This window comes from Urocitellus parryii, chromosome 1 (assembly GCF_045843805.1).
Source record: "Urocitellus parryii isolate mUroPar1 chromosome 1, mUroPar1.hap1, whole genome shotgun sequence".
NCBI lineage: Eukaryota > Metazoa > Chordata > Mammalia > Rodentia > Sciuridae > Urocitellus > Urocitellus parryii.
The window spans coordinates 172,405,221-172,433,023 of NC_135531.1; the positions used below are offsets into that span (position 1 = coordinate 172,405,221).

Below are 27,803 nucleotides of genomic sequence, written 5' to 3' on the forward strand. Positions count from 1 at the left end.
GGTGAGGGGAGCTCTGTTTTATTTGTGTGTTGTCCTTGGTGCCCAGGCTGGAGAGCACAAGTGGATACAGAGTGGGAGCTCTGGCCTGACACCTCTCTTTGAATTCCATTTAGATAATGTCTGTGCAAGATTTTAGTAGGGATCTTTCTTATCAGTTGTGCTGACAAGAAAGCACAGCTGAGATGTTCTAAAAACAGACCATAAAGGGAAAACCCAAATACCCTCTATGACTTCTATGATGAAATTTTGTTCAGTTTAGTTAACAATGACTGAGCACTTCCTGTAAGCCAGTTTCATAGGGCATTTCTCCCGTGCTCAGGGCAGTGCTGCCAGGGATCAGCTACCTCTTATACACATGTCGACAGGGTCCTGGAATTAATGCTCTTTGGGAAGGCCCAGTGGCCTTTTATACCACCCAACTACTGTCTTGTAGTACTGCATTGCTGATAAAGCTACAGCCAGGCTCTGCACAGCTGGCTCTAGACCCTCCCTGAACTCTAGTAAGAGCAACAGCAGGAACACCAGGAGCTGTTCCTGACAAAGACAGAAAGGTGAGGGGTTTAGTTGGTCGTTGTCCACTCATAGCTTGAGCCCTGGAGTGTGGCTGAGTTGCAGGGAGGACTAAGAAACATTGGGTACCCTAGTTTTAGTCTCCATTACTGATTGTACCCCAGGCTTGTCTTTCTGCTCCTCAGTCTTTTTATAGCAAACAACGGTTGATGAAAGCTCCAGTGTTTACAACTTCAATTGTAACTACATAAATTGACCAACAAGGCTGTCTTGTAGTAGCAATCATTAAATCACAGAAAATGGAGTATATTTGCTCCGCTTTGGGTCGGGTGGCCCTTTTGTGGCTGGGAGCAGGGGCACACAGCACAAAGCTTAAGCAGTTGACTTTCTGGAGTCTGTTCTTGGGGATTGGATGGCAAATAGATCCCTAAAAAGGGACATTTGAGGTGAATGGAAGTCCATATAGGTGCTGACCTCTGTGCCTGCCTCCCACCTGTGCTCACTTGCAATACCTAGGCTCAGGATCCAGCTGCTTCCAAGCTTTACTGACCCAGAGGTGGTTGCATTCCTTGAAGGGTGGGTGTTGCTTGTTGAATATGGCTTTTGTTTTATGATCTGCCTTTATTGAGTCAAATTGAGGATAGTTTTTGAAGCTGGCCTTTGCTTTGGCACAAAATATAATTACACAAATGTGCCACCCAATTGACTCGTACCTCTAATTTTTGAATATGGATAAAATGTTTTAAGTAACTGCAGACATCTATTGTTTAATCTGAGATCACTTGTCACTTTTTTTTTAAACAGCTGTGTTGATATCTATTAAACTCCAGTGGGCAAAAAAAAAAAAAAAAAAAAATTTGTATGTTAGCAATAATGTGCACATTAGATATCATTAGATTACTAGATAATAATTACCTTATTATGGGAGGAGTTTGGATGGTTGAAGTTTCACTTTGAAAGTTTAGCATATTTTCCAGTTCCCCATCACCACTTTCTAAATTCTCAAAGTCTCCGGAAGTCATTTGATTGACAACTACTTAAGCACGCTTATCCTGAAGTTGGCTCTTGGGTGCTTCTGAACATGCTGGGGAGGGAAGTTCTTGCAGGTAGAGTTTGGAAATCTTTCACTCTCAATTTTTTAAAATTCTCAGATTTTTACAAGGACAGTTAATTTTTAATTTTATTCTCTTGGAGCTTTTTCACTGTTTAAAAGGACATATCAAATGTATTGATATACACACAAGTGAGAGAAATTGTCCATGAGGTTTTAAAATATTCTGAATAATATTTTCTTTCTTTTTAGCTGTCTCCGTTATGAGGTACAGCGCCTCTGCTTTTGGGTTTGCAGTAAGTAATCTGAAATGTACTTTCATGAAATTTTGCACGATTTTCTTAAGCTCATGAGTCTCACCCTAAGCCCTCAAATAAGAGGGTGGTTGGAATGGGTAACACACCTTTTATGGAAACAGCTTCTATAAAAATTATAATTCAGTAGAATTAAACTACAATGAGACTGTATTTCTCAAGCACAGTTGGGAGGGAACCACATTTTTAACAAAGTGGTTAGTTGAGAGGGTGTTTTAGGAATCTCAGTCCTTTTTTCTCTTCCAGGTTGTGTGTAGACCTGGCCTGTACTGGAGTGATGCATTTTCTGGTGTAGACAGAGCTGTTTGAGAGTTAGGATTGATACTACTCACATTGGAATAAGCCAGTCTGTAGCCCAACTAGGACTGCCTGAATTTTCAGCCTGCCCCCTGAGGGAAGTTGGTCAGAGAAAGCAGGTCTCTTTTTACAGGGTTGGGGTTAGTATGTTGAAGCATTGGGTGACAATTTCCCATGCCCCTTCAAGTGTCAGTGCTTGTAGTTTTCTGGATGAGCAGTGTGACATGGTGTGATGACTCACAGAAGAGCTCATTTCACATCCCTTCTGCATAGAGGTAGGGTTTCCTGTACCTGAGGGTATGTGTGCATGTTCCCAAACCCACTTCTGCCCTTTGTTGTTAAGAATTTAATGTTTGGTGGGCATGCAGATTCTTTTTAGAATCTGAAGAAGGATATGGTTTGTCGAGAATAATGTGCATCACTGCACACACACCACATGTATACACACACACTTTCTTCCTTCACTTTAGCAAGACCTCCCCTTTCCCCTGAACACCCTCTCCTTTCATCCATTTTTTTCTCTCTCTGCATTTCTCTTATTCAAACAAAGTGCTGAATTTTGTATGCAATATTGAAGTGTTGGTGTACTTCCTGGAGCCTCTGGGTGACTCCTATCCTTACCCCTGAACCCAGGTAAAGCAGTTCCTTTGACAGCCAGTAAAAGGTTGTTGGCTTGGGATATGCAGGAAAATGCTGAAATTATCTTACTGGCCTTGGGGAAACCAGGGCCACATCTTCTAGAACAGTGTACCCTGTCCCACATTTCCAGAGTGCTAAGAGCCAGGGCCTGTGGCAGCAGTCCCACCAATAACACAGGGGCTCTGATGCTGCTACCAGGTCAGCACTTGGGTACTGAGGCTCCAGTCTCCCCAGATTTTACCATGAAGATCTTGAATGGCTGCATCAAAGCGTCCAGAAAACAGTGCTTCGAATCACTCATTCAGATATTCTGAATCACAGCACAGTTCTCCTGTGTCTTCATAATCATGCCCCATTAACTCTGGAAAACCACTAAAGTCATGTCTCTTTCTTCTAGTTTGACGCCATTCTGGATGTCCTGTCATCAGCGATTGTCCTGTGGCGTTACAGCAACGCGGCTGCGGTACACTCTGCCCATAGAGAGTACATGTAAGTGGATTCTTATCTTTTTGCAGACTTCAGAACTCTTACAAGTGAGGGCATGCAATGAGAAGGTCCCCAGACTGCCTTTGAAGGCACCTGATGTGATTTTTAACCACGTGACAAGTCTCTCCTGGGATGGTTAAAAAGATGGGGTGTATCTGTTTAATTCTCTGTTCCCTGCTCTTCAGTCTGGAGTGAATATTTATTTGCTTGTCTGTCCGTCCTTCCTTCCTTTCTTCCTCCCTCCCTCCCTCTCTTCCTCCCTCCCTCTCTTTCCCCTCCTCTTTCTTTCCCAGGACCACACACGTGCTAGGCAAGTACTCTACCACCGAGCTACACCCCGCAAACCCCCAGAGTCAGATTTTGGGTTTTGAGAATCAGTACTTGCTATCTCCAAATTGCATTCCCTCATCTGGAAAAGCAGGAAATAATTTCTTCTCTATGCATTGTGATGAATACATACACATGGATGTACATAAATATATTAATTTTTGTGTGTTTATGTGTGTGAACATGTGTGTGTATGAGGGCAAGAGTTTTGCCCTGCCTCTGCAGCTTTTGAATGGTTCAACACAAATGAGCAAATGCCTCCCTGCTGAGGTTTATGATAGTGCCTGGAGAAAAGGTATTTTTTAAAATTAATTTATTATTTTGTTGCATTATAATTATACATAACAATGGGATTCATTATGCCAGTTTTGTACATGCACATGACCTAATTTGGTCGATCTCATTTCCAAGTACCTTCCCTTTCCCTTCCCTCCTTCCTGCCTCTGATCTACTTGCTCTACTCAATTGATCTCTCTTCTATTATTATTATAATCTTAATTAACTATAATTATATGTAAAAATGGGATTGATTGTGGTATATTTGTACATAGGCATGGCATAATTTGGTAGATTTTATTCCCAGTACTTCCCCATTCCCTGCCCTCTTCTCTTCCTTTCAATCCCTTTACTCTACTCTATTGGTTTTCTAGAAGGTACTCTTGAAGGGGATGGTAAGCTGTACTCTTAACATTCAAAGGTTGAGATGTCTCTTTGATGCCAGGAGATGCAGACAGTAATGTACTTGAGATTGAATTTGCCTAATGGAAAATTCAAAGATGACACCATAATGAATTCACTAATGAATTTTAGTTTACTTTATTGTTGGTTTTAGGTAGTACACAGAAACTTCTTTTATGTGTTAAATACTTTTATGTGTATTAGCTCTTTTAACAAATATTAAGTATTGAGTTTGTGATATCATGGATCATTTTAGGGAAAGTTAATTTTAAAAAAGTGCATTAATTTGTGGCTGAAAAAAACAAGAAAACAATTGTAAGTACCAAATTACAAGCAGTGGTTCTGAAATGATCAAAGTTGTATTAACACTGGTCTATCTGAAGGAGCAGCTAATGCTTCTACCCAATCTGTTATGTGGGTATTTGAGAAATTCAGTAAAAGAAGTCTCCATAGCATTATCTAGGGAAATGCTTGGATTTCAAGAGCTAGCCACTATCTTGTCAGAAGAACATGTAATCTTCGGTTCTATAGTTGCACTATCCAATATTCTTGCCACTAATGCAATATTTTAGCACTTGATCTGTGGCTTGTCCAAACTGAGATATGTTGTAAGTGTAAAATACCTACTAAATTCCCAAGACTGTAAGAAAAAAAGAATGTGAAAATTTTATTAATGTTGAAAATATTGATTGCATTACATGTTGGTATCAGAATACTTTAGATGTATTGGACTAAACTATTAGAACTACTTTTTCTTCTGTTTATTTTTAAATATGGTTTTTAGGTGTTGAAAATTATGTGTCTTGCATTCTATTTCTATATATAGGAGAAATGAGAAGGATTTTAAGTAGAGAACTCTTTTCTCTGCCTATTCTTTCTTATTTTAGAGTTAATCAAGAATTTGATTTACAGTTCCAGAAGGAATTGGGTTCAGAGTGTCCCAATTTCTCTTTTCCAATTTGCCTTTTTTTCTGATTTTCTTTTGGCCAAAATGATTTTCATGTATATTGGTTATAGCCATAAATTATTGTAGATTTTTTTTCCTTTTTCCCCCCTCTGTGTTGAGGATTATACCCAGGAAGTGTTTCATCTCTGCATTATACCCCAGCCCTTTTTAATTTTATTTTTGAGACAGGGTCTCACAAAATTGTAAACCTCCTGCCTCAGGCTCCTGAGGAAATGGGATTACCATCATACCCACCTATTGTGGCTTTTCTGTAAGAGGCGGTTTCTCTGTAAGGTTTGCCCAGATCAAGTTTAATGACAAGAAATATCTTTGGTTTCACTGTTTTTAATGATCCCCAAACAAATACCATTGCAGAAAGTCTATATTATTACCCTAAAGACAGATCTCAGAGATGATGCTTTTATAATTTCTAGGTGGTTGTTCGTTAGAAGATGCCAATGAATGCACTTGGAGATTTCTGATTTAGGGATTAAAATTATATTCACAGTCTTCTGTATTGTTGGCTTTAAAGTTTTAATCTCTGGCTTATCTCATGTAAGTTAAAAATTCATGAAATCACTGCCAGCTGAGAAACTGATGTTTGCATATTAATGAGCATAAATGAATTATGAGCAGCATAACTAGAAAAACCATTTGTTTTCAAGTTGTTTCTAGAGAAGATTATTAGATGGAAATGGAAATATCCAAGTGGACCTTGGTTAAGCTTTCTTTTTTTCTGTACTGGACTCAAAGCCACTGAATGAGTTTGAAATTTCCAATGCAAAGAGAATAGAAACTTTTTTTGATCTTGCTTTCTGTTGATTGTCCTGACTGTGCATGTGCTGGGGTGTTTAATGCTAAAGGAAGAGAGATACCACTTCTGCACCACCACAGAAGGGTAACCCCAATTGTTTTATTGCATTAAAATGGGGTTTTTTTGGTTAAAAAAAACCCACATAAATGAAAAGTTGTGCTCCATTTGTGTGCAATGAATCGAAATGCATTCTGCTGTCATGTATAATTAATTAGAACAAATAAAAAATTAAAATATGAAAAAAGCATAAAATTTTCCTCTTAACCATTTTTAACATTTTTAAAAATGTTATTTATTCTTTAGATATATATGACAGCAGAATGCATTTTTGACTCATTATACACATTGCAGCACAACTTTTCTTTTCTCTGGTTGTATATGATATAGCTTTATACCATATGTGCAGTCATACATGTACCTAGGGTAATGATGTCCATCTCATTCCACCATCTTTCCTACCCCCATAACCCCTCCCCTTTGCCATTTTTAAGTATGCAGTTCAGTTGTATTAATTTTATTCACACTGTTGTGAAACAGATACCCAGAACTATTTTATTTTGCAAAACTGAAATTCTATGCCCATTGAACACTTCTGCATTTCTTTCTCACTCCAGCTCCTGGTAACAACGGTCACTTTCTGATTCTATGAGTTTGACAATGCTAGATGCCTCATAAAGAGGTCATGAAGTCTTTGATTTTTGTGACTAGCTTATTTTACTTTGTACACTGTCTTCAAGGCTCATCCATCTTTCATTGTGTGACACAATTTTTTTCTCTAAAGATTGAATAATATTCCACTGTATGTATATAGCATATTTTGTATATCCATTCACTCACTGATAGGTATTTATGTTGCTTCCACCTCTTGTTTATTGGGAATAATGCTGCCATGAATGGGTGTGCAAATATCTCTTTGAGAACTTGCTTTCAGTTCTTTTGGATATATATCTAGAAGTGGGATGCCTGGATCACATGGAAGTCATATCTTAAAATTTTTGAGGAACTTCCATTCTGTTTTCCATAGCAGTTGCACCATTTTATAATCCCATTGACTAGTTATTCAAGCTCCAAATTTTGTCAGTCACTTTTCTGTGAATAATGGGTATGGGACAGATGGAGAATCAGGTTTTCTCATGGTCTGAGTTTTCAACATGAGTATGATAGGTGGAAGAGCAATGGAGTCACATAGGTGTGCAAGGGAAGGAGTCATCAAATAGACCAGAATATCCAAACTGGGCCAGGAGGGATGGGATGACAATGACAAGGTTAATGAACAGTCCTCATGGGTTAGAAGTCCCGATGAGGTCAAGAATGGTTGGTGTAGAGCCAAGTATAGTGACATACATCTGTAATCCCAGTGACTTGGGAGGCTGAGGCAGGAAGATTGAAGGTTCAAAGTTAGCCTCAGGAACATGGCAAGGCCCCAGGCAACTTAGAGAGACCCTGCCTCTAAATAAAAAATTTTTTTAGAAAGGGAGCATTGAGGATGTGGCTTAGTGGATAAGTATCCCTGGGTTCAATTCCTGGTACTAAATAAATAAATGAATAAATAAAAGAATGGTTGGTGTGTGTGGGAGAGGAATGCTAATCTGAGAATGAGAAGTTAAAAGCCAAGAATTCGTAGGTGTTTCATTGGTATAGATTCAGGATGAGAGTGTGGCTGAGTTAGGGTGGTCATAAAAGGTCAGAGGTTTGAGTGAGGCCAGGAGTTGGCTGGATGCTTCATCTGGAATGGAAGTTAACAGGAGTGTTTCCAATTTGGGGAGCAGATACAAGCAGTAAAACTAGTACTGCCATCATCAGTAAATGAAGGCGGGCCAGGAGGTTGGAGATAATGAAATAAAGGAGGTATACTGAGTGGTTGAGTTGGATGGCAACAGGCAGTGTTGCGGGAGCAAGCTGGAGAAATGGTTTGAAATTGGTGTCTGGAGAAAGAGACTTTGAAAGTGAGCAAGAGAAAAACTGCCTCTTCTTTGAAGGTAGGAACAATAGCTTCCTCAGTGGAAAACCAGGTTATCACCAGGGCAGGAAGGTAAAGAGAGCAATCAGAACAGAGCTAGGAGGTGTGGAGATTGGGGTATGAGGAGACTGCTTGGTAGGAAGGTTCAGGGCCATGCTGGAGGAGGGAGTACAGAGAACCTGGGGACAGGGACAGGGTGGTAGCGTTGGCCCTGTGCCAGTGAATTGCTATGCAGCCACTCAAAAGAATGAAGCAGTATTTGTATACTTACATTGTGAGCACCAAGGTTCATTAAGTAAAGAAAGCATGGTGAAAAGTAGTATCTGTGGTCTTTTCTCACTGGTTTTAAAATAAAGTGTTCATAGTCATGCATGCTTGCTCAGGCATATAAAAGATCCCTGCAGGGACACAAAGGAGACTGGCAGCAGGATCGCCTTCCCTCTAGCAGAGGGACTGGGGACAGAGGCAGGAAGGAAATGTTTTCTTTATGTCCTTTAGACCAGAGCTATCCAATAGACTATGATGCGGACATGCTGTATATCTGTGCTTTACAGTCTGAGAGCCACTAGCCACACGTGGCCATTGAGCTTGTCGCATGTGGCTATACCCGTGGGGGAACTGGATTTTTAACTTTAAAGAATTTGAATAGTCATGTGTGGTTAGATGCTAATGTAGTGGACAATGAATGCCTCTTTAGTTAGATCACTTTCAATGTATACTTTTTATATTATTTATTTATTTATTTATTTATTTTAGTTTTTGGTGGACACAATATCTTTGTTTGTATGTGGTGCTGAGGATCGAACCCGGGCCACATGCATGCCAGGCGAGTGTGCAACCGCTTGAGCCACATCCCCAGCCATCAATGTATATTTTTTAAACAGAGTTTTAATAAATCAAAAACATGGGGCTGGGGTTTAGTTCCTTGGTAGAGCACTTGCTTAGCCTGCCTAAGGCCCTGGGTTCCATACCCAGCACTGGGAGAAAAAAAAAAAAAAAAAAAAAAAAATATATATATATATATATATATATATATATATATATATATATATATCTCAAAGCATAGAAGACCTGGAAATGAGAGGAAGATATTGAGGGAAGCAGGGAGGTGCTGCAGGTGGAGAGTGTGGGGAGAAATTAGTGTACCAGGAACTTGGCAAGGTTGAATGACATGGGGAATTTTACGCCTGTCTTCTTAGCCATTCTCAGCCCCGTGTACCATGTAAGGCCACAGGAAGGACAGCCTCCTGCTGCTGTCAGCTGCCAGGGCCATCGGTATGCTTGCCACAGATGGTACAGCTTGATGCTCTTTGGGAGCCTCTGACATTTTGCATATGGTTGCAGCACAGGTGGGGTCCCACGAAGACGCCCTAGCTCCAGCTGTCTCTTTGGGCTATCTGTCAGCTCATTGAGACAGAGGGGTGGAGGCAGATGGAAGGCGTTGCTCACCTTTCCAGGCTTCTTATTCTGAAACAGAGTCAGCCACATAGCCGGAGATGATGATCTTCTGTTTCAAATGTACCTGCAGATGGCATTTCTAGCACGCTGGAAAACGAGTTTGAGAGCTCTGGAATGGATGCTCTTAGAGAGGCATAAATCCTTTGTGTGTCTTCTCATGTGAAATAAATGGGGTACCCTGGTTCTTACCCAGGGAATTTGCTCTGCTTTCTTTTCCAATTTGCTGATCCAAGCTCCTTGGCCTCAAAACTACCCGTTGACAGGATTGCTTGATGATAGCCTTTTGATGACTGACTTCCGCAGTGCCCTTTCTGCTTTTGGAAACAAGTCCAAAACTTAAAAAGAAAAGTAACCAATTCAGTCAAGAGAATGATGTATTGGTAATTTGCTTCTGGTGCCTAATCTAAATGGACTGCAAAGGCAATGATTTATACCAAGAACCATATTAAAATAGTATCAGTCTCTCTGACTTCTCATGGGGTGTTTGATCTGGCCCTAACTCAAAGACTCTGGGGGAAGTGAATCCCATTTACTCTACATCTCTCTAGTGCTCTTAGCTTTATAAAGCTCTTCAATGTGTTTTAGCTCAAGAGCAGAACCTGAACTAGAAGAATAAATAACTTCAGAGATGCCCTCAATGACTGGTGAGATCTGAGGCAGAAGGTAGAGCCTTTATGGCAGGACATGAGCTCATTTACCTTAAATAGTTTGGATTTTATCTTACCTGAAGGTAGAAGGGAATGGTCTCCAACTGGCAAAAGCCTTTGATCCATCAAAGGACATGTGAAACCTGCCAGGATGCAAACATGACACTAACTGGTTGTGCATTATGGGCGGGGTGTATTAGAGGACGGAGTGTAGACTTGGTCTCATTAATAATTGAAATATGTCCCCCCAAAAGATATGTTGAAGTTCTAACCGGCAGCACTACAGAATGTGATTGTATTTGGAAATACGGCCTTTGCAGATGTAATGAAATTAAGATGAGGTCATGCTCTATTAGGGTGGCCCTAATCCAGTGTGACTAGTAGCCCCAAGAGAAGAGATAAGAGAGACACATGGAGTTGAGAGCTTTCTGAGATGCAGGCAGAGATTGGAGTGGTGCATTTATAAGCCAAGGAATCAGAAAGGATAGGTTTAAAACGAGTGTGACTCTAATGACACCTTGATTTCAAACTTCCACCTTCCAGAACTGTAAGACAATGCAGTTCTCTTTAAGCCACCAAGTTTGTGGTGCTGTTAAGATTGTCCTGGAAAACTGATACAGTCCTCAAGAAGAGTCCTCCATGAGGGCTATGCTGTCTCTCACCAGCTCTATCTTTCACTAACTTATTAATCTTTTGAAACCTCAGCTCTCCCTTCTGTGAAAGGGGAGGAGAGTTATGGCAGTGACCAGATGCTTTGTGGTTAAGATGAAGCCTGGCACTGAATGTGACTTCAATATATGCTCAGAAATGTTAGATGAATAATTTTCCATCCTTAGAGTTTTGGAAATGTTCTAATTTGTTGTACTAAAATGGTGTGATATTATCTGTCCCCATTATTTTTATTTTGCTTTTCAAGAGCACAGAATAAAATAACTTACAAATAAAAAATTTAAATTTGAAGCAGACACTTTTGCATATTTACAGAGTTGCTTTGACTTGGGGACATTGTGGGGGGAGTAAGTAGTGGAGGTGATAAAACATTGTTCCTTGATTTCTTAATCTCATTCCCCTTCAAAGAAATGTGATTTGTAAGTGGCAAGTTAAAGTAATTCATGATATTATAAAAAGTTGAGGCAATTCATAAAGGTACAAAGAATGTATTAAAACTCACTAGTTACAGAGCATCCCAGGGAAAACTATAGCTAAGGTCTTTATATGTAACACGTATGCATACACATACAAGCACATGGTTATACATCTTTAAATATGTATATAGACACATATATATGTGTCTATATACACATATAATATATATATACACATACACACATGCATGTGTGTATATATACATGTGTGTGTGTTTGTGTGTGTATTAACATAGAGATGTTCCTCAAAGTGGTTTTTCTCCTATACTATATTTTGAGCATCTTCCACCTTAGAATAAATAGAGGTTTTTATTTTTTGATAGCTATGGTATCTATGGATTTAGTCTATTTTGTTTCAGCATATTTCTACTAAAGAAGTGGGTTATTTCCAATGTCTTGGGGTTATAAACAACCCCAAATAACTGTCTTTATACATTTGTATTTTAATGCTTTTCTTATTTCTTTATGATCTGGTACTAGAATTTGAGGTCAAAGTTTAGGCTACCATAATATTGACAAGCAGAGTTAAATGCTCCAAAAATATCATTCTAACTTATGTTTTCACTAGCAGGAGCTGAGGGTATCTGTTTACTCACCTTTGCCAGCACCAAGTGTTATAATTCTTTTTGAATTTGCCAGTTGTCCAGGTGGAAAATTGATTTCCTCATGTTAACATGCATTTCTTTGGTTACCAATTTGTTGGATAAATTCCCATATGCTTCTTGGGCATTTGTATTTCTTTTGGGAAATATATTGCCAGAATTTTGACTGGGAATGAGAAGACTTTCATTTATATTTTGGAAAGGAACCCAGATTCAAGCTCCTAGAATTCAGGTGACTAAGAAGTACAGCATCATAATTGATCAGCTAGTTCTTACCTTACCTCTCACCACCTGTATTCTTTTTTCTTCTTCTTCTTCTTCTCCTCCTCCTCCTCCTCCTCCTCCTCCTCCTCCTCCTCCTCCTCCTTCTTCTTCTTCAAAAACTGTACTTTTTTCTGTTACATATCTAATTACCTGAACTTAACTTATGCATTGGTAAATTTGTTTGTCCAGCTCCTCATAAGACTTTAAACTCACTGGAGCAAAAGTCTTCTTAATCTGACTTAACATAGCATTTGACATTGACTACTGACCAACACCAAAATGCTGATGTGGGTTATAGTTGTCATTTACTTTATACTTTTGGAATTTCCTGAAAAACACTTTTTGCAAGGTACATATGTTAGTTTTATAATTATATCAATCATATTTTTGAGGAATAAAATAAAGAAAGTGAATCTGGGGACAACGAATAAAGCTTTCATCTCCTCCCATTGAGACTGCTTTCCTTATCCTCTATTGTGCAATTGGGTTTAAGCCATCAGCCCTACAGGGTGTTTTCACATAGGACTGCTACTTTTAGAAAGGAAGTCCCCTCTGTGCATTGTGACCTCCTTTGGGTCTGTGAAGTTTCATGGGATGGAATTCTGGGGATCATTTTTTCCTCCATCTCTCCTGCTTTTCTTTAAGTGTTGTACCCTTTCAGCATGGAGTCAGCTTAAGTTTTATCAGTGTCTCTCTGCATCATGAGTCAGCTTATTCACATAGCTAAATTGTGAGATAGGAGGCATTTAAAGGAATACTTGGGCCATTTTTCATTGTTGCTACCTACCTCATAAAATTGTTACAAGAAACAAATGAGATAGTATAGGAAAGTTGCTTGGAACCATATTTGACTTATGCTAGGGACCTGATAAATTGGTGTTATTTTTAACGATAGGTTTTCCAGGCAAAATAGAGATAGTTTTTTTTTTAAATAACTTTATTAAAATATAGTTCACATATGGGCACAGTGGTGTATGCTTAAAGCCCCAGCTACTTGAGAGACTAGAACAAGAGGAGGCTTGCTTGAGGCTAGTATGGCTTTTAGTATTTTCAGAGTTATGTATCTGTAACTCTCATTCAATTTTAGAACATTGCCATTACCACAGAAAATAGTCCCAAGTTTCTTTACCCTTCATCAGTAAACCCTCCCAGCTTAGGCAACCACAAATCTACTTTCTTTTTGGAGAGTGTGGACTCTTTTGAATATTTCACGTAAATGGAATCACACCATGTGGTCCGTTGTGGCCTTCCTTCACCTAGTCATTCACTCAGTGTGATGTTTTTAGTATTCACCTGTGTTCTCAAGTCAGTTCTAAATGTCTTTCTGTTGTCCCATTGTCTATTGCATGGACATGCCACGTTTTATTTATCCATTCATCATTTGATGGGCATTTGAGTTGTTTCCACCTTTGGGGTTTTAGAAGGAATGCAACTATGAACATTTGCCTACAAGTGTTTTTGTGGAAGTATGGACTTTTGGTGAGTATAGAGCTAAGAGCGGAATTGCTGAAATTGTTAGTCTATTCAGGCTACTATAACCAAATGCTATACATTGGATGGCTGGAAAACAACTGTAATTTATTTCTGACAGTTTTGAGGGTCAGGAAGCCCAAGATGAAGGCAGATACAATGTTCCCATGAGAGCTCATTTCCTGGTTTATAGATGGCATTTTCTTTCTGTGTCCTTCTATGGTAGGAAAACCAAGGAGCTCTCTGGGGCCCCTTTTATAAGGGCACTAATCCCATTCATGAGGGCTCCTCCCCATGATCTAATCACCTCCCAAAGGCCCTACCTCATAGCCTTTTGAGAATTGGGATTCCAATTGTGGAAGGAGAACCAACATTCAGACTCTAGCACTAGGTTGTGTGGTAACTATGATGAACCTTTAAGAAACTGTCAAAATATTTTCTAAAGTGCTTATACTATTCTATATTCCTACCAGCAGGGTATGAGGTTTCCAGTTTCTTCACAACCTTGCCAACACTTGTTACCTGCCTCTTAATTCTAACCCATCTAGTGGGTATAAGTGGCATCTGATTGTGGTTTTGATTTATACTTGAGGATTTTTATGCCTTTGAAAAAAAAATACCTTTCTTTTCCTTGTATGATTTTTTTGGTTTCCACCACCTTTTAGAACTTCTGTTACCCAGCTAGGCGTGGTGGCGCATGCCTGTAATCCCAGCGGCTCAGGAGGCTAAGGCAGGAAGATTGAGAGTTCAAATCCAGCCTCAACAACTTGGAGATCCTGTCTCAAAATAAAAAATAAAAAAGGGCTAGGTATGTAACTCAGTGGTAGTGCCCCTGGGTTCAATCCCCAGTACCATTAAAAAAAAAAAAAAATCCTTTTACCTGTGCTATTAAAGTAGCATGTCATTGGCTGGAGAAGTTTTCACCAAGAGGCCTCTACCTTACTGAAGATTTTCCTCCTGGCCTCTTGAGGTTTGCAGGTTGAGGCTTGATTTAAATGGCACAAAATCCAGGGACTCAGAATAAAATCGCAGAATTGACATGTAAGAACAGGATCCCCATTTATTAGTGACAAGATATCCTTCACAAGACATTGTCTGGTGTCTGTTTTAGCCTGTATGCTGTGTTCCCCTGACCTCCAAATTTGTATGTTGAAACCCTAAATTCCAGTGTGATTGTGTTGTGAAGTATCAGGATTTAGGGAGGTAATTAGGTTTAGATGAAGTCATAAATGCCCTTCTAAGAAGAGAAGAGGTGAGGAAGATGAAGAGCTCACTTCCTACCCCACGTGAGGACATAGTGAAAAGGCCCCTGTCTGCAAGCTAGGAAGAAAACTCTCACCAGAACTTGACCATACTGGACCCTCATCTGACTTTACCTCCAGAGCTGTGAGAAAACAATTGTCCTTTAAGCCCCCCTCAGTTTGTGGTATTTTGCTATGGCAGCCCCAGTTAAGAAAGTATCTGTGTGGTTTATTTCATTTTCCTCCCTGTAGATAGACCCACTTACGAATCCTGGCCATTGGAACAAGCAGGGGTTGGAGGAATTCAATTTCTGGTGAGACATGGGGCTGTATACTAGCAGTGCTGTTTGAGTCTGAAAGGAGCCACCTTTGAGATAGGCTAAGGTTCCTTCTTTGGGCACCACACTTTATTAGCATCCTTTTTGTTTCTGTGGCTTCCCCCCTCCTTTTTCTATTCTATGAGCTTTTTTTTTTTCCCCAGTTATGTTGATATTATCACCATCTGCTGACAACTGAGGCTTCTATCTTTTTTAAAAAATTCATAATTTTTGAGTGCCTGTTGGCTCTAGACAGAGTCATGGTGCTTACGGTTTGGCAGGGAACTATGGCCTGGGGGTCTAGGGGTTGGAATACAGTTCCTGCTCTGATCTGTGGTAGTTAAGACTACTCTCAGAGTTAACAGTTTCTTATTATGCTTTGGGCACTCTGCCAAGTAATTTCTATGTTTTGTCTCCTTTAAGCCTCAGAACCATCCTGTAAGACCAAGATTTCACCGTTAAGGTTTTACAGGAGAGGAAATGCAGGCTTAGTGAGGTACAGCAGCTTGCCCAGAGTGTAGAGCTGGGATTCTGCTGGTGGATCCAGGATGGGCACCATGCCCTGCATGACCCAAGGTGTGTGTAGCCTTCATCTCTAAATGGTCCTGTGCCCATCCGGCTCAGGAGAGGCCCCAGGGATTCATCATGTGCTGAGGACAGGTATGACAGTGAACATGGAAAGCGGAGGGAGAGAACAGCTGTGAGCCACCCCAAACCTTAGCAGGCCCCACAGGAGCGTTCACAGCCTTATGGCCAGCTGGAAGGGAATCCCAGGGGCTGCTGAGGGTGCTGTTTTTCTTTTCCCTGTAGCCAGAGAGAAGTTGTTTTCCCAGTTTGAAAAAAATTTCTTTCTTTTCAGTCTGTTTCTGATATACATAATGTCGCTACCCTTTGTTTTCATTTTCCCATCTGTTAGGTTAAGGCTGAAACTTCTCATCTTACTTGCCTTGGAGGTATCTTATAAAAAGCATTAAAATAGAATATGTTCTAAAGACTGGAATGTGGGCATGTGAGCTCTTTCCCTCTCTCTCTCTATAATTATTAATATATACAAATACATATGTATATATTTATATATTTTAAGTAAATATTTTAAATAATGTATATATATATATATATATATTCATCCAAGAAAATACATACACATACACAAACACACACACACATCCAATACAACATATCAATAGGTATACGATGTATATCTATAAAATTATCATGTTTTTAAATATAATTAAATTCTTATTTTTTAAAGAAAGTATTTTTTAAACTTCCTTCCTTCCTTCTTTCCTTCCTTCTGATTGAACCTGGTGACTCACACATGCTAGGCAAGAGCCCTACCACTGAGCCATAATCCCAGCCCTAAATGCAATTAAATTTTTTTTAAGAGAGAGAGAGAGAGAGAATTTTTAATATTTATTTTTTAGTTTTCGGCGGACACAACATCTTTGTTTGTATGTGGTGCTTAGGATTGAACCCAGGCCGCACGCATGCAGGCAAGCGTGCTACCGCTTGAGCCACATCCCCAGCCCCAATTAAATTGTTTTTAAACATACTATTTTATCATTGTATGAACACCTAACAATAGATCTATCCTCTTAAAAGGCAACGCAGTATTATTAACTAGAGGCACACTGTTGTACAGGAGATCTCAGAGCTTCTTCATCTTGTATAACTGACTTTATGCCTTTTAATCAGTATAGGTTTTTTGCCCCACTTCCTTGCCTGATATTCTTAAATATAAAACCCAAGGGGGAACCTCTTAAAGGACTTCAGGATTTCCATAAGAAGGTTGCTCCAAGCTTTAAATGGAAGAATATAGCACTCTTTCTTTCCATAGCTCTCCTGGGGCAACCGAACAGGCTTCTTTCTATTATTTGTTGCTACAAAGGGTTCGTTTAGTTTGGGTGTTATCACCCACTAAATTTTTTTTCTCTGATATCTACGACCATGAAAATCATTTTCTCTTTTTGCACATGTTGTTTTTAATGAGATAACTCAAGTGCATGATACATCAGTGATGTGGAATCCGCCCATAAATAAACAGCATGATGATCTTGCCTGTTCTTAAATCCAAGTTCAAATTCTCTTCCTCTCCTAAGGGGACTGAGTCTGAGATCATGGGTCACCCAGGTTATTCTAGGTGTAGTTCTTCCAGAATAGGAAAGCCTGTGTTAGAGTCTGAAATTGATGGCCTTTCAAGAATAGTAGCTGTGTACACTGTGGGCAAGTTCTGGCTGAGAGAAAGGATAAACATTTGGAAAATGACACAGTTAATCCTTGATCTCAGTATCTTTTATTACCCCCTAATTTTGAGCGAGATATTTTGTTGTCTTCAGCTAAGACCCATCTGGCTATCTATCTGCTCCTTCTTCAGGTTGGATTTGACTGTTTCAGTTGACACTCCACGAAATGTGGCCACAGGGTCCTCATGGCCTTTTCCAGGTTACTATAGCAGATAGTGAATTGAAGCTTCAGCTTACTTTGAATTTCTAGGTTTACTTCCTCATTTCTGGAGTGGTGAGTAAGTGATGAGCTCATCAGTGGTTTCTGGTTGTCTGTCAATAAGCATGCCTTTTGTGTTGTACATGAGAAGGTAAAATTTGCTTTGAAAAAGTTTGGTTTTACTCATTGGTTTCCTATCAAGAGATGCATTTCCTAATACCCTACTCTGAGGTGTATTCATTTATTCAGTGAGTTATTTAGTGCCTACTATGTGCCAGGTACTTTGTGAGGCACCAGGAAGAAAACAGATAAATCAACTCCCTGTCTTAGATACCTAAAAGGAGAAAATGGACAATAAAGTAATTGCAGAGGTAGAGCTGTGAAGAAAATAAAACAAACCAGGATACTGAGACAGAGTGCATGAAGAGGGCTTCTCTGAAGATGGGGGTCAAGGGAGGTCACTCTGCAGAGGTGATAATTGAACTGATCCTTTTTTGTTCAGGCAGGAAGGGGCCTGGAAAAAAAGTATTCCCCGACAGAGGGATCACTGCAAACAAAGTCCCTAAGGTGAGACCAGCTTGCTGTGTTTGAGAGTCAGAAAAGTGGGTTTCTGTGGCTGGACGTAGGTCGTGTGGGAAAAGGGAAGACACAGCTGGGGCCTTGGGAGCCTTGGGAGGAAGTTTTGATTATCAGAGCAGTGGGAAGCCAGGGCTGAGTTATTAAGCCTTGGGGTGAAGTGACCTTGTTGTATAATTAACACAGGGGAGCTCAGATGGTTTGTTGAAAGAAAAATCTGCTATTCTTATGAATATGTGAGGCCCTCCATTGTTTCTTTAAAAATGAAAATACTTTATTCATTTTGCTGATTGTGATTAAGGTATGTACATGTAGAACAAATACCTTTAAATTAATATAAGTTTGAAAGTGAAAATTTTCTCTCATGCACTCTATCCTCATCCTTTTTTGCCTTTCTCCATAAAAGAAAACAACGACAAAAACAGCTTGGTGCCTTTGCTTCCATAACATTTTCTTTGAAATTAAATAAGATACACATGTGTATGCTTTATAGACACCACACACACACACACACACACACACACACACACACACACACATACACACACAGCTTGGTGTGAAAATAAAAATAGGATCTTTCTATACATATTGTTCTGGAAAATGCTTCTTTTCCTAACACAAAATCAAGGTCATTTAGAAATATTCTGCCCATATATCTAACCCATTCTTTTTAATGACTTCATGGAATTGTGCTGTTGGCTATAACATAATTTATTTAACAATCTATTAGGAAACCCGAGTTGTTCCAGCTTTTGCTGTTTCAGCTTGTCTGTGAATCTGTGCATGCCCCTTTGTTTATTCCTTTAGGTCCTATGTTTGAGATATGGGGTACTTTTTTCTTTCATAGGAGACAACTAAATTGTGAGTTTTAAAATCCCTTAGCGTGTCCTAGACCACTCTGTTTTCTGAATGAGAGCAAAAGCTGGTTTGTTGGCAAGAGTGTGCATTATACCAGAGACCTGTCAGTCCCTAAGTATGGGAGGGCCCTTGTTTGCCACTGATCTGTAAACTTGATTGTTCATGGTTTGACTGCTCTGATTGGAAATGCTGCCAGCCATAAATGCACTAAAGAATGAGGAACATATGTAGGGAATGGTATGCTCACCTATTTTATATGCACACTAAGCCTGGAGTATTCCCCAAGCACTCTTCAGCGTGTGGGCACAGCTGCAGGCCTGTATTAGGTGGCTTTGCCTAATATCATGAGTAACTAAAGCCAGGGACAGGCTCACAAACAAAAGACTACACAACACTGGGTTTGCCCTTTGCATAATTAACCCATGATGCTGCCTTTCCAGAACTGTGATTATTTGAGGCATTAGCAAGCACATTCAGCATCAAATACACATTCCCTTATTTTCAAATCTACATTTTGCAAATATCACATCTATCAGAAGCAAATGAGTTTAGGGAGCCAGATTTGGCTAATAAAAGATCTTGAGAGAAAGAATGACTTATGAGTAAGTTTTTTTGCATCTGTGTTACATCCAATCCCTTGGAACAGTCCAAGAAGACTGGTCTCACTGAGATGTTTGGGGAGGAACTGTGTCTGTGGATCTGTGCACTTGGGGCTGCTGTGTGTTATCTGGACATGAACTTGTGGAGTAGATTTTGGGGAACGATTTTTGTTTATGGTGCATTCAGCTCTAATCACTGAGCTAGGATTTAAGCCAGATTGGTATTTCTCTGAGTCTGGCTGACTCATAGAAATATAAGAGCTGGACTTTTCTATTTTGATTTGTCAGGGATATAGGATCATGGACTTGTGTTGACCATACAGACCTGAAATTTGATTTGAAATCTGTTGTGTTCATGCCACCTCATTATTGTCAGCTTCTGTCTGGTACCACCCACTGCACATTCACCAGCAAAGAGGGTAGGTCCAGTCTCAGGAAATCTTTGGGAACAGGTTTAGGGTATTAGATAAAGCTTTTTAAGAGATAGATTTTCTTTTTTATTGGCAAAGTAGAATAGATGTAAACCCTTTTACTCCCTTCTCTTCATCAAAATTGGACTGTGATAGAAACTGAAGGTAAAAAAGTGGTTGGAGCTCAGGCCAGAAAGAAAGCATCATTGAAGAAATGTGTGAAAGTGTGCAAATCACTTACTTTTTCCTTGGATTCTAAGCTTTATAACTTTGAATTGGAATGCCTCAAAGGAAGAGTGTGTATTGTGTGTGCGCATATGTGTGTGTATGTCTTGGTGAATTTATTGAGGGACAAAATAAATTTACACATTACCTACTTTCAGAAATAATTACTTTGATTTATTCCCCCTCCAACCCCTGAGGGAAGCCCAGGTTATTAGATTTAGTTCCAAAGAAGGCATATGTTACTGAGTTAATGAAAAAGCCTTAAACTAGTCATTCAGGCTTTTTTATTGTTCTGTGGAAGATCTTCTTTGAATATCTCTGAGGTCCATTTTATATTGGAGAGTCAATCATGGAACATTTTTTTCTTTGTCAGTTGGCTTTTGGAGAGTAAATCTGAGAAAATCCAACCTGAAGGATGGTTGTATCTGAAAAAAAAAATAGAGCATTTGTAGTATGAATTTTTAAGGGAGCTGGGCTTGGGAAGTAGCTAATGCTACCCCATATTTCTTGTTGTTGGTTTCAGACACAAACAGGAACACAGGGCCTCCACACCTGCAAGACTGAGTGTCTTGTGAAGTCCCACACTGGCTGCCAGATTGGAAGTGGCCTTTATGAGTGCCCAAGGTCCCCAATTTCCCTACGGTGCTTCTCTCATAATCCTGCATGGTTACCCTGCACAGCCCCTGCTTGGATACCTGTGGTTATTTTCCTTTCTGGAGGTTTTGAAAAGTAATTGTAAAAAACATACATCATGATTTTAAATGAATATATATTTTCTATCTAAAAACTAAAGTTTCATCATTCTGATAGGACCATACAGACCTGGCTCCAAATTGATTGTTTGCCTAATCAAGGTCTTCCAGAATATTTGTCCAACCTGAGTTCAGTTCACCTAGGTGTACCCTCACTATCCTATTCTATTATTCTTAAGAATGTTATGAGAAACTCTTGGCAAATGACTTCATAAAATAAAAATAAACTATCCAAGGCACCATCTTGAATTATCAGGCTTGGAAGCCATTGATAAAGAAAATGAAATTAGGACAGTCCCATTTATTTCTCTTAAACCTAAGTTAGCTGGACAAAAATCTTTTTCATTTTGGAATGTTTATAATCTTTTGAATAAGTCATGCAAGAATTTGACATAAGCCTTTTATCAATCTTTAGTTTATAAGACCTACTTAAAAATAAATAGTGAGACCTGTTTCTCGACTTCTAGAATAGTTTTCTGTTGGCCTTGACTCTTTTTCAAAGATGGCCTGCAGTTTTTCCACACTACTATGATTTAATATTTCATCTGATGAGGTTTGGGTTTTGAGTCCCTCTAGGTTACTGTGATAGAAACTGATGGTAAAAAAAGTGGTTGGAGCTCAGGCCAGAAAGAAAGCATCATTGAAGAAATGTGTGAAAGTGTGCAAACTACTTACTTTTTCCTTGGATTCTAAGCTTTATGACTTTGAAATCTGCTGTGTTCATGCCACCTCATTATTGTCAGCTTCTGTCTGGTACCACCTGCTGCACATTCACCAGCAAAGAGGGTAGGCCCAATCTCAGGAACTCTTTGGGGACAGGTTTAGGGTATTAGATAAAGCTTTTTAAGAGGTAGATTTTCTTTTTAATGGTAAAGTAGAATAAATGATTCTACTTTATTCTACTTTGCCAGGAGTAGACCAGGAGTTTCTTAGCAAAGATCCCTTGTTTAACTTTTATGTCCTCTTAAGAATTCAATTTTCTTTTTTAAATTGGTGCATTATATTTATGCATAATAGTAGGATTTATTATGACATATTTGTACATGTGCATAATTTGGTCAATTTCATTTCCCAGTATCTCCTCTTTCTCTCCCTTCTTTTTTGCCTCTGGCCCCCTTCCTCCACTCTACTGATCTACCTTCTGTTTTCATGAGATTCCTATCCCCATCATGCTTCTTTTCCTTTTTTTCTCTCTAACCTCCAAATATGAGAGAAAACATATGACCCTTGACTTTGAGTCAGGCCTATTTCACTTAACATAATGCTGTCAAATTCCATCCATTTTCCTGAAAATGATATAATTTTGTTCTTCACTACTGTGTAAAACTCTATTTTGTACATATTCTGCATTTTCTTTATCCATTCTTCCATTGATGGGCACCTAGGCTGATTCCAGTATATAGCCACTTGGAGAACCATTGTTCAAAGAGTGTGCAGCTCAAAATTTAATGTATTTCAAGTCACTTTAGGTTGTTAGAATGTGGATTCTGGTTCTGGAGGTTTGGAGAAGATCCTGAGATTCTAATGAGATTTCAGGTTATATCACAGCTGGTCCAAGAACCATACTTTGGATGGCAAGCCTTTGAAACACTGGAGTAGAACAGGGATCTCAACCTCAGCTCTATGGGAATTTGGGGCTGGATAATTCTTTGTTGGGTCTGTCTTGTGCGCTGTGGAGTATTCAATAGCATCCCCAGCCTCTACCCATTAGATGCTACCAATACCCCACCCACCCAGCCAAGAATGTTTATAGACAGTGCCAAATATATCCTGTGGGTGGGGGCAGGGACCATTGGAGTATTGTCACCTTCTGAGGCTGGATTTTAGGACCTTTCCACCTTCTTCACAATCCTCTGTCTAATGGAAACTTTCTTCCTTTGATCAAGAGAAAAACCATTTATCCACCTCTAGACTGGTCCTAAATGCTTGAAAGAGGCCTGCAGATGACTAGAGTCATTCATACTAACATGAATAAAATAGCAGCTTCTTTGTCTAACTCAGAGAAAGGAGCAAGATGTTGATGAAGTAGTGGAGGCCTGAGAAAATGGAAAGAGAGTGCCTTTCTAGGTATTTTCAATGATGGATATTGAAAGCCATCATAATAGCTTTATATGTAAATAAATAATATGGTTATATTTACATGTATTTATACAATTTATATATGTGTGTGTGTGTGTGTGTGTGTGTGTGAGAGAGAGAGAGAGAGAGAGAGAGAGAGAGAGAGAGATAAAAGAGAGATAAAATCAGATTTGGAAATGGCTTTCTCCATTTCTAGTCACCTTTGGGTTAAAAAGAAAAATAATTGAGCACCACATCTCATCTCTTTTCTGTTATGTGAAGTTTTTGGCATGTGACCTTTTAACAAGCCCATGAATAATTTCCTTAATTGACTGGCTGGTGATGTTTTTATTCTGTGGTGTCGTTGCAGTTCAATGGTAGCACACACACTCCAACCCCCACCTACTCACCCGCTGACAAGCTATTAAATCAGTGGCGGTTGTAAATTGCATATCTCTTTCACGCTTTTGAACTGGAAGGCCTTGTTCCACAAAGCATGTTAATGGTTAATAAAATTACTGTGTACACACACATCAGTCTTATCCATAAGACCCTAATTCTCTCACTTGGTTGAACTACCTCTGGCATTAATGGGGCAGATTGAATGTGAAGTTGTGATTATGCAGCGCCTCATTATGTGAGCTCTGTAAGGGGCGGGTCCTTCTTTCCATCTGTCAGAAAGCCAGTGGGCTGGTAATTAGGAAGGGAATGGGCATCCCAAGGGCTGCTCCAAACCACATGGCATTTTTCCTTCAGCATGCATGGCATCCTATCTCCCCCTACCTTGTTTAAAAAAAGCAAATGGTAGATTACTTTAATTCAAAATCATTGGGCAGACAAATTAGAACAAAATGGGTACTTGCGATAGTAGGGAAAATTGGAATGATTGGTAGATAAGCCAGTAGAATAATTATAATGAGAATAATAAATGACTTTCCTCTTTCTTGCTCCTATAATCATTTGCCCCATGTGGCTGGCAACCTGTCCTTATAAGGCTGTTTGTCTTGTTGGCAAAATAAAGGCTGTGGTTGGTAAAGTTACCATCATGTCTGTGGCTCCAATACCAGCACAGTGGATTCCCTACAAATATGCCCTCATAGTTTTTGGTTTGGGGATTTTGGGGGACTAGAGGAATCATCCAGTCTATGCACATACCAGGTCCCAGAATGCAGGAACCTCTGTTGCTGTTTGTGCCAAACTAGTTTATTTTTGGCAACTAAACTGCTTGCTTCACCTTTTAGGAGCTGCTTAGGAGCTGGCTTCCCCTCAATAAAGGGAAACAGATTCAAATGTTTTCCTTATCTTTGATGGATAGAGATAGCATGTTTTGTTTTAAGGAGAATCAGATGGTGGTCTTTATGACTCAGAGCCAGTCTCTCCTCTCTGAAGGAATCAGCCCCCAGCAGTCACCCTGGCATTAGTATGCCCAAATAAAAGCTGTCACAGTGGGCTGCCTGGTTGGTTCTCAGCCTTATGGGTGCTCAGGAATTGCCAGTGGAGTTGATAAAGACCCCGGTATCTGAACCTGCTTCCTCCTAGTTTTCTACAGATCTGGGGCAGGGCCAGTGGAGTGAACAGGGTATGACAGTAGGGAAAATTAGAATGATTAGTGCATAAACCAATAGAAAATTATAGTGAGAATAATAAATGACTTTCCTATTTCTTTCTCCTATAATGCTGAGGATGTCTCAGGCCATACTTCAGAGAAATAAATGCCAAGATGAGATGGGAAACAGGAAGGTAAGTGCCCAGAGGATGGGCCTCCAGCTGCAGGGGCAGGTGAGGTCCATAGCCCAGTGTGGCCGTCTTAGGCATGTTTCTTATTTCCTTCCAACTCATGTTTCCTTAACTGCCAAAATATCTGCCTTATCAGACAGTTGTGATGAATAAATGGAATAATGTAGGCAAGGTATCTTCTCTACCACCCACTGAACACCTAAGTGGATCCCCTGCTTATCACTTAGTAGGGGTTCAGCAAGTGGACATGGTATTTATTGGTCCAGAGGAGAAGCTCTGCCTTTGACCTCTCTCTGATGTCAGAATTATTGGTATATCCTTTTAAAATTAAGTTTATGTTCATCTTGTGTGCACAGAGATTGTGTTGGTCTTTCTATGAATTTATCATTGTTCCTTCAAAGCTGTTCCCCAGTCACCAGTCCCTGTGTTACCCAATTTGAGTCCCTGGGATTTGTGGGATGACCCCAGTTGAGGAACTTGGGAACCTAAAGGCCATTCCCTGGCACCAACCTAGAGAAAACCATGCCCTCTAATGACTTAAATCAGAATTTCTCAACATTGGCATGGTTAACACTGTGGACCAGATAATCCTTTGTCATGGAGGCTGTCCTGTGCAGTGTTGCATGTTTACCAACATCACTGGCTTCTACCCATTAGATACTCTTAGTTCCCTCCCCAAATTGTGATAGTTGAAAATGTCTTCAGATATTGTCAAATGTCCCCTTATTCTACAGGCAGAGTCACATCTGGTTGAGAACCATTGATTTTAGCCATTCCTGTGCTTTAAAACAAAGTTCCCAAGTCTCTTGCTTCATGAGAAAAATACCAGGGGGAACTTTGTAAATCTAAAAGCAAAGCAGAAGTAGCAAACAACATTTCCCCAGGCCATCGTTCAGTCTTGAAGCTATCAGAGGGGAGCCTCCTAATGTGAAATTTTTAAAGCCCTCAGAGATGATTCTGAAGTGCAACCACTTTGGGAATCAAAGGACCATCCTTGTCATGGTCCTTTTGCCAGTGACTCTGGGTGAACTTGCCCCTTGCTGTTTCCTTCTAAAGGTGAGTTGGCATCTGCCTGTGTGGAGTTACAGGGTTAGTAACTGGGAAGGAAGTTTTAAGAAGGCATTTTAGTCTTCTGTGGGTGAGTTAGGTCGTATTGTAGGAAGACAGGATTGTAGTCCAAGAAAATAAAGGGTGTTCATGTGTTTGGGTCAGTTTTATTTGTGTGTCATCCAAATAGGTCATTTTTTAAAAAATACTCTGTGCCAGTCACTTTGCCAATAACCTCTGTACATAAACTAACAACATTGTACCACTATACCCACTAAACAGAACAAAACTATGGCAGAGAGGGAGTAAATAGCTTAATAGCTTTCCTGAGGTCACTGATGAGTGCTGCTGCTGTTGGGATGTAGCCAGACTCTGGTTCCAGAGCCTGTCCTTTGAGCAGTTAGTTTCTGCCTCTTTTCCCAGCAAAAAAGAACAGTCACCCAGGGCTTCCACTGTTGCTGCAAAAATTAGGGCATTGTGATGGATTTCATAGAATTTATTGTGCACGATAATTCCTTATAGAGCAATCCTCATCTGTAATTAATGAATTGACAAATGAGTCCTTTTTAGGACATTGATTCTGTGTGGGTGTATCAAATATAAAGTGACAATTTTGTTGTCAAATAGTCCCTCCCTCCCTTGCTTCTCTAAGGTGGTAGTATGTTGAGTTAGGTGACTGATAACAAGGGTCTCTTTTTCCCATACCCCTTTTCCTTTATATTGGCACAAGTGCTTGGTCTCTGGATGAATACCTTGAGGGTAGAACTGAAGATCTGAACCATCTTTGTTCCTCCTTTGATACATGATTGTCCACTCTTCCCTCTTCCTTCACATCCACCTTCTAGATGTCCTCTAGAAGGTGTGTTTCAAAGCTCACTCATCTTTCTTCTTTTCTGTCTTTCTGATTGAGTCGATTCAGATTACAGAACACTCAGGCCCTCTGCTCCATTCTGGATAGTGCCAGGCCTCAGAAGGACTAATGACAACCTTTCTGAGTTCATCTGGCTGCAAGAGAAGCTCATGTCTTTTTCTGCTCCAAACTTGTCCCTGCCTCCTAGATCACATCCAGATGAGACCTTTGTTAACTGCACTCATTTGAGGCAGACACAAACCTTGGAAGTGACTCCTCCTATATTATAGAAGATTTTATAGACTACCTCCAAAGGAGGGGAATATCAGTGGATTTCAGAAAAATATGTATTAATTGAAAGAGAAAAAAAATCTAACTTTGTTTAGTTATCATCTCACATGATTCATTTGGTTTAGTTTAGTCATGTTCTTGCTTTTGGATCTGTGAGTATCTTAAATGGCAGTATGAAATCATAGGCTATTATAACAATTGTGCCAGGGACTGTTGCATTTGTTTGGATTTTTGAGTCTGGAAGAATGCCCTAATTTTGGGATCCTGGATATATTTAACTTGCAAAATCAAGAGAATGTTGAAGGTGCTGTCCTGGATCTACTTTGGTTTGTTCACAGAGGTGTTTGTGGTTAGACTGGGTTTGTACATTTAATCTCCAAATGGTCTTGCTTGCTCTTAATTTTGACAGTGCACTATAACTGTTCCTTTTAAAAATACTTCTGGAAAATTTTCTGCCTGTGATTGGGGCCTGAGGCAAAGACCTGGTTGCAAGTAGCTGATTAGTTGATGCTGATTCCAGAAGGATTCACAGAAAGCCCAATCGGGGAGTGGGGAAAGTTAGACAGGGATGGATGAAAAGCTAGTTAAGGTGTGAGGCATTATCATGATCTTTTCTGCAGGCAGAGGGGCTGGATTCTGTCTCTGAGAAGTATATACCAGGCCACTGCAGTGAGTGCTGAGATGGAACTGTGTTAAAGAACACAGGGATGTGTCTTCTAAGACTTGGAAGGAAATCTGAGCTGGCCGAAGATGTGGCACCAAAGGCACCATCTACACATTATTGTCCCCTGC

The 27,803-nt window shown here is 39.8% G+C and overlaps 1 protein-coding gene across 1 annotated transcript in view; it reads left to right on the forward strand.

Annotated features, from left to right (window-relative positions):
- Tmem163 (transmembrane protein 163) overlaps positions 1-27,803 on the forward strand; it is a 198,332-nt gene that overhangs the window by 123,686 nt on the left and 46,843 nt on the right. Inside the window, exons 3-4 of the mRNA XM_026379696.1 lie at positions 1,814-1,857; positions 3,209-3,300. Of these exons, the coding sequence (XP_026235481.1) occupies positions 1,814-1,857; positions 3,209-3,300 (136 nt within the window). The remainder of the gene's footprint in view (positions 1-1,813; positions 1,858-3,208; positions 3,301-27,803) is intronic.